Here is a 13,387-nt window from a genome sequence, read left to right on the forward strand (position 1 = left end):
CGTGGGGAGGATGCACGGTGATTCAGCAGCTGGTAGCCGGGCAGCGGGCAGCAAACAGCCCCAAACATTGCGGGCAGGCTGCGTGGGGCTGTGTGTCAGCAGGAGGAGGCAGCCGTGCTCTGACTGCACCCACAGGGCATGGATTTGAGGGCTGTGTTTGGGGACAGTCCTTCCCTATGCATACACTCAATCCTCCGCCTTCCCCAGGGCACGGTGAGGGTTATTTTTGGCCTTTTCCAGCTATTTCGGGCTATGAAGCATATGGGTGTGGGAAGGGGAACACCGGGTGTGGGCAGGATGGAGGGAGGGTTGCTTCCCATTGCTCGGGAAGGGGACGACGAGGAGGAGCAGCCCGCTTTGGGGATCTTCCCACCCAAAACGTGCCATGCGCAGGGCCCCAGGTGGATCCCACTGCCCTGGGTTCCCCGCAGGCTTGGGATGCTTTTCCTGCTGACTGGTGCTTGTCGAGAAGTTGTCAAGAAGCCCCGATGGCACGAGCTTGTGGAGGCACGCGGGATGCCTGCGGCGTGACGGGAACGTGGCCACGGGCACAGGGACTGCGTGCCATTGGGAATGGGTATGGGAACAACAAGTCGCTGGGCAGATCCTGCCTGCAGGCAGCCACCGGATGACCCACTTTGGAGCTGCGAACGGCAGTCCCTCAATGTCACTGGCACGAGCCCTGCGGCCAGGATGGGCACAGCCACAGCACTGCCTCCGTCACGGCCGTGTAAACACCGCCTGCGAACGGCTCTGAGTCAGCAGCTGGCCACAAAAACACCCAAACATGGTAGCAGGGTGAGCAGCGCGGCCCGGAGCATCCGCAGCCCTTCCTGGAAGGGCATGGAGAGCTGCAGACTCCGTTATTCCCCCTGCAGGACTTGGCACATTGCACGTGGCAAACGTCATCTGCATTGGAAACACCTGGAGAGGCACAGAGTGGAGCGAGGGGAGCAAACAAGCGGTGTTGGTTGCATTGATGCAGGGCTGCTTCTGTGCTTGCTGGGGGCTGTGGGGCATCCCAAGCCAGAGGCTCAGCGTTTGGATCGGTCAGGCTGTTGGCTTTGGTTACAAATCATCACCAGTAAAGAAAGGAATAAAAGTGGAAATGGGAAGAAAGAAAACGTTCTGGTTTTGGAGTGGCTTGGGAATGGGTTGGGGTGGGAAGCAGCAATGCAGGGTGGTGACACAGCATGCAGGGGGTGCTGGAGGGGTGCTGAGGGCTGGGGGCAGCTCCTGGAGGACAGCACCCACCTGCAGGGACACCGAGTGCCATCGCTGTGCTGGTCACACTGATGCCAGCCCTGGTGCAGTTCCAGCAAGCAGTAGCTGTTGTTGTGATGGTAACAACAGTGATTGTCATCACAACAATCACAATAATTACCCCATCTTCCCAAGCTGGTGGCTTCATGTTTTGTCACTCAGGCTCTTTCTACACCTCGGTTTCTGTCCCTTGACAACCAGCATAGAGACAACTGTCAGCGACTTCCCCAAAGCTCTGCTCACTCTGCTCCCCACGCTGGCCTTTAGCATCTCTGACCCTTTGGCACAGGGATGCTGAGCTGGAGCTCACGGGTTCTCAATGCATGGGAAGCTCAGAGCATCATCCCATCCGCATGGGTCTGTGCTCTGCATCCATCCTTCGTGCACAGACTGCAGGCACTGTATCCCTCGTGTCCCCACATCATGCCACGCTCTGTCACCAGCCCATGCCACATGGCCAACCCGCAGCAGGGGTGCTCAGAGCAGGAGGATGCCGAGCCCCAACCCTGCAGGTCTCCCAGCCAAATCCCTGCTGCCGGTTGGGGTAGCTGAGCCGGGAGGACTTTGATGTGCCACTCCAGCGGCTGCTACAGCTGCTGGGCACAGCGGGATGGCACTGGGCGGCAGCTTCACAGGCACAGCACGGCTCTGCCTTGTTCTCATCCCCGTGTTACACAACACAGGTGGACGGGAGGGCAGGGAGAGCCAGGCGGCGGCGGCGGCTGCAGAGCTGCTGCATGGCTGGAGCCCTGCGAGATTAATTGGGTTAATTGGGAGGAAGCCGGCAGCCGGCGCGCCGGCAGATCCTGTGTGCTGGCGTGGGGTCAGCATGGGGATGGAGGTGCTGTGGGGACACTCCGAGATGCTGTGGGGACGCTCATGGGGAGCACTCAAGCGGTACCTGTGCTGCTGGGAAGTTGTTAGGATCTCCTAATGGTGGGAGCTTCCCGGGATGCAACCCACGCTGCTTGCATCCCACCGAGGCGCTGGTGCAAAACGAGCACCCGTGGTGTCAGAAGACAGCATGCCAGCCCCGGTTCTCTGCACGCTTTGTGTGTGCAGTCCAAAGGTCTCCTCCTGGAGAATGAGTAACCCAGCCCAGCAGCACGCACTGCACTGCAGTGGGGTTTGGGGGTCGGGTGCCTTTTGGGGCGGCTCTGGCTGGAGCATGGTGAAGGAGAAGAGCTGCCTCCTGCGCTCCTGCACACCTCGGCCAAGTCCTCCCAGGCGCCTGCCTTTCCCACACTGATTTTCCCAGGGATTAACGCTGCTGCTAATGATCAATTAAACCAAATTGGCCGGGTCCCACAGGCCCCTAAATCCTGGCTAATCCCTGGCACTCGCATCGCTCATTCATTACGCCATGGTCCCCGGGGTGGAAGCGTCTGCACAGAGCCCCCACCGGAGCCCTGTGTGTCCCCTGGGTCACCCGTCTGGACCTCAGGTCCCTGTTTGTCATCGAGCAATTTGCTCCGGTGTTATTTGCCTTTCTGTGCATCTCCCTTTCTGCTCAGGAATGAGGAAGTCGGCTTTCCTGGGCAGGTTTACAGCTCACGGCCCCTTATCTCCCCAAATAGAGCCCATTAACTCGGGCAGCGTTCAGGCAATCACGTCTCCCTGCACTTTTCTCCTCCTTCTGCTGTAAGCCGTGCCCTTGCTCAGCATCCTTCCCTCCTTGTCTGTAATGCCAGCCCTCCCTCTGCCCTTGCTGGTTTAAACCATGGAAGAGGATTTTGCACGGAGCAGCCATTGGGGTGGCTCATAGCCCCCCAGAAGTCCCTGGGGTTGCCTTGGAGGCTCACTGTGAGCACTCAGGGCTTGCCAGGGGATTTCATCCCCATCTCTATCCCATTCCCATTCTAGCCCATCCCCTCTTCATCACTGTCCCATGCCAACACCATCCCATCCCATGCTATCCCCTTTCCCATCCCTGTTGCAACCACCTGCCAAACCCACCATCCTCATCTCCATCCCATCACCTTCTCCACCCTCACCCCCAATCCCAATCCCCAGCCACATCTCCTCCCTGTCCTCATTCCCTCCCCAAAACCCCTTCCATCCCATTCCCATTCCCATCCCTTCCCCCACCCCACACCCCAGATGTGGGGCTGCCCGCGCCGTGCCTTGTGGTTGGGGCACAGTTGCCATGGGCCGTGCCAGCGTCCCCCCACGCTGGGAAAGCCCCGCTCAGCCCAGCAGCAGCTTCTGTTATTTTTACATTTTCAACAAATCGACCGTTTCTTAGAGACTTCCTGACGCAACACCTTCACCCTTTGCTGCCCGGGCTGCAGCAATCCCATCGATCCCCAGCATGGGGAGGGGGGTGACATGCTTGACTGTCCCTAGGAAGGGAGAGCCCTTCGTCACAGCCCACACTGCAAGGCGAGGGGACATCGATCTTGGAGGAGCGGGTGATACGGGGGGGGGGGGGCCCTGCCAGCCACAGGGAGGGGTTTGTGGCTGCTCTGCCCGTGCCATTGGCTGTCCCAGTGTCACACCATGCTGCCAGTGCTCTGCCCATGATGGGGAGGGGGGGAAAGGGATGGGAGGGAGGCGTAGCTGGGAAAGTGGTTTTGGGGCGCGTGGGCTGAGCGGGGTGGGGGGGTCGGGCACTGCCCACTCACCCAGCCGCCCCTTGCAAGAGGGTGGGGGGCAGAGGGTGGGGTGTGGTGACACTGAGCACCGTGCCCCATCCCCGCATCCCATCCACACGTCCCAAATTCGCTCCTGTATGCAGGGACGGCCCCGCATAGACATGCACACAGCAGGGGGAAAGCTTGCACACATGCGTGCACCTGCAGGGCTGCAGCACTGCCCAGAGTGGGGTCCCAGCCCTGGGATGGGGTGGGGAGCAGGGAGAGGACGGACACCTCATGAGCGTTCCGTGCTCCGTGGCTCTGTGTTTTGGTGTTTACCAGCGTTTCCTTGGCACCAACCGTCCCCAGCCCCGCTGTGACTCATGGCAGATTGGCTTTGCACCGCCCTCACCGCAGTGAGGCCTGAAGCCACGGCAAAAGGCGGCAGGATGCGGTCGGCACGGCACAAACCCCACGGCACACCCCCAGAGGAGGGTGCTGCACCCATCCCGCTGTGCTGCATCCATCTCAAACCCCATCCCTGCTGGCTGCAGGGCAACCACAGCCCCAGGGATGTTCACATCCATCACAGCTCTGTCTCTCACGTTGTATTTCAGGATGCTCCAATCTCGCGCTCAGTGCTACAAGATGCCATGGCATCAACGGTGGAGGAGAGCAGCCCCCTGCATGACCCTCCAGCACATCCCTGCACACAAGGGGACACTGAGACCTGCAGGCTCCGCTCACCTTCCCCTCCACAGGATGCAGAGTGCTGCTCTCATCTCCAAAATCCCACAGGAGCCCATCCAGGGGTCTGACCCAAACACAAGGAGCAGCACCACAAAACCCCAAGGCTTGGCAGCACCTGGGGAACAGCAGCCCCATCCCACCCCCAGTCTCAGCCCATATGGCTCCATCCGCCCGACGGCCCCCTCCCCATCTGCAGACACACAGCACGGGCGCAGGTGCTTCTATAAAAAAGTAGACTTTATTGCAATTTCTACCTAAAAATGTACACAACCACGTCACCGCTCCAACCGTCCGACGTCTGCAGGGACGTCCCGTTGCTCGGGGGGGGGGAGGGAAAGCGCAGCACCCATTGCTGCCATCCCCCATTTCGGGGCCGTTTCGGGGCCTCTGGCCACCCAGTTCCCCCAGTTCCACCCTGGTGCCATTCCAGTCTCCTTTCAAATCCTGCCCAGAAGGGCACAGCCGGCCCGCAGCATCCCGCAGGCACCGCACAGACACAGCTACACAAACACCTCAACTCTAGTCAAACAAGGTTTGGTTGGTTTGGTTTTCTTTTTGGTTGCCGTTCTTCTCTTTCTTTCCTTGTAATCCCCACGCCGACGCGCGTGCAACCGAAACAGCTGCTCAAGTCCAGGTTTGGGTTGCTCCCCCCACCCCCCACAACGCTGGGGCTCGGCGCGCTCCTTCCAGCCGCATCCCCATGGTCAGCACTACGGGGTCTCGGCGAGCTCTGCCCCACACAGCGCAGGGAGGGCAGACAGATGGGGGTCAGCCACCGGCATCTCCCGGAGGGACGAGCATCCCGGCACCGGGTTCCGGCAGTCCTCTGAGCCAAGGCAGAAAAACTTGGCTTATTTTGGTATCGTTGCAGGAGATGAAGTAGAAAGAGTTCCGTGGCTCTGCCCACCCCAAGGACAGAGCCACTTTACACCGCAGAGCCCCCCGAGTGCTGGGCCGGTGGGGCAGGCTCCGGGCTCTGCTCCTGGGGTTGCAACACCTCGGATGGGAGCCGTGACTGGAACTTCTCCAGCTGCTCGGGGCTGGCCAGGGTCTTCAGGAGGCTGTTCTCACGCTCCAGCTGCGAGTTCTTCTCCAGCAGTTCCTTAATCTGCTCCTTCAGCACCTCCACCTCCTCCCGCACCGCGTACATCAGGTGGTTTTTCACCAGGTCCTGCATTGGGGGGGGAGGGGGAAGGATGGGGTCCGTTGGTGGGATGTTTCATGGAGCTGCCCCATCTCCCTGCAGCCTGCTGTCCCCCCACCCCCAAGGCACCCCTCCTCCATCACCCTCACTGATCCATCACCTCCCTCCTCAGGGTGCAGAGGCAGCCTGCAATTCCCCATCACCCACAGGGCCTCGCTCAATCCCCAAGACCCCCGAAGGGTCCCACCCCCCCCCCCCCATTCCCCCTTCATCCCCCCCTGTTTCTCTGCGCACTGCGGCGCAGACGGAGCCAATGAGCACTGCCAGCTGCAGGCAGATAAAGGAGCCGCTCTGCCCAGCAACAGGCTGGGGAGCAGGGGGACCCCTATGCTGGGCATGGCACCTCCCAGGAGCAGGGCCTCCCCCCCCCCACAAACCCCTAAAGATGACAGAAGGCTGCGGCTCACCATTGCCTGCTCGATCTTGTTGTCAATGGCCACCACGCTGGCTCCGGAGGCACTGGAATAAAGCAGGGAAGATGCAGGTTAGCAGCAAATCCCCGAGGTCCGTGCAGTGGGGTGCGTCCCCCAACCCCTCCATCAACGGCACAGCAAGCAGAGAGCCCCCCCTGCATGGGGGGCAACGAATGAAGCTCATCTCTTAATGGGATGGAACACAGAAAGCGCCGTTCCCATAGGGAGCAACGCACTGCGCTCCCCACTTCACGGGCTCAATGCTCCACGCTGCCCCGTTTCGGAGGAGCAATAAATACCGGGATGGGAGCCCAGGGGCTGCCCCTACCTGTTGTCCAGCTTCACGGAGACCACGTCCCCCCCGAGCAAAGAGGAGAAGAAAGAGATGGAGAAGTTGTGCAGCTGATAGACAGCCACCTCCATGGGGGAGTGGTACACGCCGGTGCTCATGGCTGCGCGGATCGTTGCGGGCAGCTGCGGGTCCGGAGCGCACTGCGGGGCCCGGCTCACGCCCTGGCTTATATGGGCGGCGGGCGGGGACACGGGAGGGGGTGGGGGCCGCCCCCAGCGCCGCAGCGCCGCTCCCGGTAATGCTGAGCGCTGCCCGCTAATTGCCCGCTAATTGCACGGGCTCCTCCGTGCGCCCAGCGCTCCTCCCCTGATCCGTGCTGCGCCCCCGAACGTGGGGTGCTGAAGGGTTTGGGGTGGGGAGAGAAGGGTGGGCCCCGAGTTTGGGGTGGCTGTGGGGCGTGGGGCTCAGTGTGGGGTAGGGAGAAAGGGTGTGCGGAGGGAAAGGGGTGTGCGAACCCAAGGAAAGTGCAGGAAGGGGGCACCGATTGGAAGAGCGTGCAAAAAGAGATGCGCAAAATAAGAAGGGGGGCGCCGAGGGGGAAAGGGCGAACGAAACGAAACAAACGAAAGGTGCGCAAAGTGAAAAAGCGGGGAGCAAAGCGAAACGGAGAGCGAAACGAAACCCAGAGAGCGCAAAAACAACGCGTCCTCGGGCGAGGAACCGAGATCGGCTCGGAACAAAACAACGAGAGGGAAAAAAAAAAAAAAAAGAAAAAAAAAAAGCACAACAGAAACGGGAGCGAACAACAACCCGAGAGCAAAACAACCCCCGGGCGCAAAACAACCCGCGGCCGCCCCGCCTCCTCCCCCCCCCCTTCCGCCCTTGCGTAACCCCGCGGTGCTGCTGGGGAGGGGGGGGAGGGCAGCCCCCTCCCGTGGTCGGGCTCGGGGCTGCAGGGCTGCCGGACCCCCCCCCCTCGGCTCTCCATGGGGTCCTGAGGGGCGCAGAGGGTGGAAGCGTCGAGCAGCACCGTGTGCGTGCTGCATGTAGGGCACCCTAAAGCCGTGGGGGGGAGGGGGGTTGTTGCTACCCTAAAGCTGTGGGTGGCGATGATCCCCCCCTTGCCTACTCTGCTGGGCTAGCATTGCCCCCCTGCCTTGCTCCCTGTTCCCACCCGGAGCTTATCGCTGCCCTCTGGACCCAGCAGGACTTTGTCCCGTTGCTGGGTGCTCTGTGGAATACCCCTCCAAAAAAACCCCACTGATATTTGGGGTTGGTGCCATGGCCGTGCCCTCTGAGCAGGGAGGGGTGCAGCCGAACCCCACCTGGGTCTTCTGGGGGTGGGATGGGCGAGCAGTTTGCCCACTCACCCACGGAGGGGGGCACACACGGGGATCCCTTTCTCCCGGTAGAGAGGTGGCACGTTGCCCTGTGCCGGCCCCATCCTGAGCGCCGCGGAACCCCTGGACCCCCAGAGCCCCACTCACCAGTCCCTCCTCCTGAAGAGGCTCGGGGAGTACGGCGGGGGTGCGGCCATGCCCCTCTGTGTCCCCTCTGTGTCCCCTCTGCACCCCACAGCTCTCCAAGGGCACAGCCAGGGCACTGGCCGCATCCCGGGGCCGCAGGGAGGGGACATGGGCACGGGGTAGGGACGCCGGGGGGTGACCTCAGCCACGCTCAATTGTCCCTTTCAGAGCCCGGAGTGTCACCCGGGGCAGCGGGCGGGTGAAAGGCGCTCTGTGTGTGCAGGGTGACAGCCCTGAGATGCCACCAGGCGGGCAGGATGCGCTCAGCGGCACCGTGCCGGGGTCCCCAGCAGCAGGAGCCCACCCAGCCTGGTGTACAGAGCACCGAAGGAAGTGTTGCACACAGCTTTGTGCCTCCCAAGCTACAGCGCATGGGGAATCTCAGGGCAGCTCCACGCAAAGCCCTGCACCTGCTCGCGGTGTTGTGGGGCTCGCACACACGCCGGGCTGCAGCTTGCAACCCATGCACCCCACGGCGTGCACACGTGTGCATTCCCACACACCTTGGCACTCTGCATGCACACACCTGCACGCACGCGCTTGTGTGTGCACGCCCTGCAAGCACACGTGTGCCCACGGATGCATCTTGCAGGCACGTTGCACGGCGAGTGCCACACGCAGCAGTCCCGGAGCCCTTGGGCTGCTCCGTGCCCCCTCTGGCCCTCCTGCTCTCTCCCAAGGCCTCGGCTCAATGGGAGGAAGGCCCTGCAGAGGGTCGGAGCCGTGGGAAACGCTCGCTGCCGGCCTTGGGGAGGCCGCCGAGTGCTGCAGGAGCCGTGCCAAGCAGACCTCCAGCTCCAGGCGCACAGCAAAGCTTGCACGCACGCACAGAGGAGCCCCCTGGCCCAACCCCCCAACCCCACACCACGTCCCCGTCCCCAGGACTTTGGGGCTCACACAGCCCTCCGCCCATCACGTGGCACACAGCACAACCCCTGTGGGCGTGCACGCTCCGCCGGCGGCTCCTCCAAACCCCAAACCCGGGCGCCCCACAGCAACGGGGCCTCAGCGCTTCGCTTCGCGCCAGGGGGAACCCCAACAGCCCAGTGCCACACCCGGGGCTGCCCCCCTCGCCTTGGGGAGGCCGTGCTGGGTGCAGGGGGGGGGGGCTGGCAGGCTCCCCGCTCCAGCTGTAGGGCGGCCTGCTTCCTCTGATAAAGGGACTTGGCCGTACTCCCAGTTCCCGGCTCGCTGGCGTGTGAGCGCGCAGCCCCGCTGACAGCCGCGATTTTCCTTTTTCTTTCCAACTTTGTCACCGGGACCCCGTCCCACACCCCGCCCCGCTGCGCCCTGCTAGCATCAGTTTGGGGATGCAGGGATGGAGAGCACGTGGATGGGAGGCGTGCGGGAGAGGCCGGCTCGCTAATTGGAGAGCAGCTCGTTAGGATACGGGTTGGGAAACAGCGCGTGGGCACCCTATGCAGCGACACCCCACAACCCAGGAAACGCAGCATCCTTCCCAATCCAGGCTTGGCATCTCTAACAGGACCCAAAAGCGGACAGATGGACGGATGAAGCACGGACAGCACAGCACCGAGGTCAGGGGCTGAGCCCCGAGGTCAGGCAGGGTCAGGTGATTTGGGGCTGGTTATTAATACCCCACCTGGCCTTTGGGAAGCACGCCGGGCATTTGGAATGGGACGCGGAGCTGCAGCCTCCCCGCCTCTCCTTCCCCCCCCCCCCCCGGTGACATTTCAGAACAATAACAACACTGAGGGCATGGGGCCATGCAGGGCGTGCAGCTGTCACCCTGCTGCTGTGCCCCATGGGTCCGGGCACCGCTGTGCCACCGCCTGGGGACGGCCTCAGAAGGTGCCTGAAACCCCGTGCTACACCTCCATCCAAACTCTAATTCTCAGCCCAATCCCAACCCTAAAGCCAACCCTAAAACTAACCCCAACCCTAATACCAACTCCTAACCCGAGCCCTAAACCAGCCCTAACTCCAACCCTAAGACCAATCTCCAAACTAGCCCTAACCCCAGCCATAGTCCTGACCTTAACCCCAGCTCTCATCCTAACCCCAGCCCTGAACCACAGCCCTAACTCCAACCCTCATCCCGATCCCAACTGTAATTGTAAACCTAATTCCAACCCTCACCATAAACCTAACCTTAATCCCAACCCTCACCTGAACCCTTGCACCCATTCCTAACATTAAACCCCAGCCCCATCCCTCTCCCTTTCCCTCACCCTATTCCTCACCCTGCCCTGAACTGCTGCCCCATAGGACTGAGGTTGGGCTGCCAGCCCTACAGGAGCTGCCTGGTTGGTATTGAGAGTCGATGACCTCTGGGGTCTTCTCCACCCCAAGTGCCTCCATGATTCCACAGGACCTCTTTCAGGATTCTGCATCACACCCCAAAACCGGTGCTGGGGGGCCCCTGCCTGCCCCCCACCCCCCACCCCCCCAGGTCTAAATACAACCTCAGTCAGAGGGTGACAAACTCCTGTCCCCATGCCAGCAGCACAGATAAATATAGCTCGCTGCTCATCGGCGGGGCACGGCCACGGGGCGAGCGCAGCCCTCCTGCTCCCCTGCCCCACAACCAGTGGGGCCGTGATGCTCAGAGCCCGGTGACCCCTTTTTTGGGGGGCTCCCACGCAGTTCAGCCCCGGCTCGCAGCCCCACACCCACCCGCTGTCCCTGCTCAAAGGCCTCTTGTCACTGCAGCCCACGCGCTGCAGGAATGCGTTCTGCAGGGCCACCCCTCTGGGTTCTGCACGGCAGGGACTGGGATGAGCAGCACTGTGCCATAGATGCCACCTCCTGCCCTCTGAGAGGGGTTGGGATTAGCGTTGGGGTCGAGGTTAGGGTTAGGGGGAAGGTTAGGGTAAGTTTGGGGTTAGTCTTAGGGTTGGGGTTAGGGCTGGAGTTGGTCTCAGGGTGGGGTTTAGTGCTAAGGTGAGGGGTTAGCATTGTTAGGGGGTTGAGTTTAGGGTTAGGAGTTGGGATTGGTTTCAGCCTTGGGAGTTCCTATGGCAAGAGCACGGAGCATCCCTCCTGCATCCCTGCAGAGAGCACGCAGCTGGGGGGGAAACCCCCCAAACCAGGCTGGGGGTGCCAAGGGTGGACTTTGTGAGTCCCCCCATTGTGAGCCTGTCCCCACTGAACACGGACCCATCATCCACACCACCTCCTCCTGCAGGTGTCCATGGGCCACCGTGGCCACCAAGTGCAGAGCCAGCAGTGCCATACCCCAAAGGCTGCAGTGCCATACCCCAAAGGCTGCAGTGCCATACCCCCAAAGGCTGCAGTGCCATACCCCAAAGGCTGCAGTGCCATACCCCCAAAGGCTGCAGTGCCATACCCCAAAGGCTGCAGTGCCATACCCCCATGGGCTGCGTTATCGGGGTGTTCCCTGGCACCACAGCTCTCACCCCATCCACTATCACCTCCCGCCTCACCTGACGCATTTCCCCAGGAGGAGAAAGTTCAGGTTGGAGCAAAACAACAGCGGCTGCAGGTGTGGGCATTGTGGGGAGGGACGCAGGAGGAGGGGGCAGATTGGGGCGGCGTGGGGCACCGAACCCAAAGTGGACACATCGTAACCACGGGCACCGCTTTCGTGGGTGCACAGCTTCGGTCTCCAGCACGCGTGGGGGGACATTGTCACCTCCCTCCCCCGCGTCCCCTCCCTCCCTCCCTCCCTGCCCGCATCACACGCAGGGAACCCTCGGCGTCTCTCCCCCATTTCCCCCCACGGGGCGTGCAGAGGGTGCTCTGGCGGGCAGCCCGGCTCCTCCTCTCCTACCTGAGCGTCTGCCCCGCGTTATGCAAGGGCTGCGGGAGCCGTGGGGAGAGGTCACGCAGGTGCCACGTGCGGGGCCATGTGCCCTCATGCAACGCTATTTTGGGGACACCGACGGGAGCGCCCGATGGGGGCTGCGCGGGGGATGGGGAACGGCTCCAGAGAGGGGCTCCCCACGTCCCACCGACCCGTAGGGGGCTGCAGGTGGCACCACCCCAAGTGACAGCCGTCCGTGTCCCCGACCCTCCGGGCACGGCGGGGACGAGCGCGGGGTCCGGGGAGCGCGGCACGCAGCCGGCAGCTGAGCGCGGCCCCGCAGCAGCGGGCACCCACCTGTGGAAGAGCAGCAGGATGGAGAGCAGCGTCTGGTCGATGTTCCTGTTGCAGATGCCCTGGTTGAGGAGGTAGCAGGGGTCCCGCACGACGGGCTCCAGCGAGTCCTGGCGCATGATGGAGCTCAGCTTGGCGGCGTTCAGGTTCTCGCCCTCCAGCTGCTCCCGCAGCTGCCGGAAGCCGCTGGCGGTGGGGCTGCCCGGGTTGTTGTTCTCTCCCCCCCCGGCCCCCACCAGGTCCAGGCAGCAGTTGCAGCAATCCAACCCCACGGGCGAGCGGCACTGCTCGCCGGCCGACGAGGACATCCCGGGGCCGAGCGCCGCGCGCAGCCGCCCGGCCCCGCTCCTCCCGGCTCCGCTCCGGTTCCGCTCCCGCTTCGGCGAACGGCGGCCCCGAGCGCCCGGCCCCGCTCCCCGCCCCGCACCGCCGCCCCACCCCGGGGAGCCCGCCCCGCCGGCACCCGCTGCGGGCAGCCCGGCACCGCCCCATGGCAGCGCCCGGAGCTGCGGAGCTCCCTCCGAGGGGCCGGCTGGCACCGAGCCCGCAGTCCCGATGGCTCCCGCCGCTGGCTCAGCCCCGGGGGTACCGGCACCCCCCCCCCTTCATCCGCCGGGCGCCCACCGCCCCTGCGGCACACGCTGCCGGTCCCAGCCCTGCCACGCCGCCCCGCTGCACCCGCTGCACTCATTGCTCCATTGGCATTCGATTCCAACGGGCACCCGCTGCCCTACTGGCGCCCAATGCTCCGCTGGCACCCAATGCCCCACTGAGCACCCCCTGCCCCATTGGTGCTCACTGCTCTAACGGCACTCAGTGCCCCATACGCACCCGCTGCCCCGCTGGCACCGAGGTCCCACTCTGTGCCTTCAGGGATGGCCGCGACATCAACCCCCCTGGGTGTCCCGTTGGTGCCCCACTGAACACCTGTTACCCCATAGGCACCCAAGGCTTCACTGGGACCCAAAGTCACACTCTGTGCCCCCTGGGGTGGCCGTGACATCGCCCCCGAAGCTCAGGGCAAAGCCCTGGAGCATTTTGGGAAAGAGAAGCTCCCAGAAGGGCAGAGCAGCCTGGGGCCGTAGGGTTGGGCAAGGGGAAACGGGCAGAGGGAGGAAAGGTGATTTTGGAGCATGGCAGGAGCATCTGCGAGGGCAGTGAGCTGTGAGGTGCAAGGAACCAATGGGAAATGTCCCAGTAAGTGGCTGTGGTTAGTGTGGGATGGGATGCTCAGTGCTGGGAGAGGGAATGGGGAGTGGGCAGGAGGGGGAGGCAGTGAGAG

The 13,387-nt window shown here is 63.2% G+C and overlaps 1 protein-coding gene across 2 annotated transcripts; it reads right to left on the bottom strand.

Annotated features, from left to right (window-relative positions):
* Positions 1-5,448: 5,448 nt before the first annotated feature.
* Positions 5,449-12,413, bottom strand: TSC22D3 (TSC22 domain family member 3; the record flags this gene model as incomplete). Of its 2 annotated transcripts, none has more annotated exons than XM_079542080.1 (3): positions 5,449-5,760; positions 6,201-6,252; positions 12,109-12,413. In XM_079542080.1, the coding sequence occupies 3 exons, from the start codon at positions 12,411-12,413 to the stop codon at positions 5,515-5,517; spliced, it is 603 nt and encodes a 200-aa protein (XP_079398206.1). In that variant the 3' UTR covers positions 5,449-5,514. The 2 variants fall into 2 exon arrangements, with proteins under 2 accessions (XP_079398206.1, XP_079398207.1); XM_079542081.1 differs by lacking the exon at positions 12,109-12,413 and adding an exon at positions 6,535-6,656.
* Between the last annotated feature and the right edge of the window lie 974 nt (positions 12,414-13,387).

The sequence above is a fragment of the Tetrao urogallus genome (assembly GCF_951394365.1).
Source record: "Tetrao urogallus genome assembly, chromosome: 13".
Taxonomy (NCBI): domain Eukaryota; kingdom Metazoa; phylum Chordata; class Aves; order Galliformes; family Phasianidae; genus Tetrao; species Tetrao urogallus.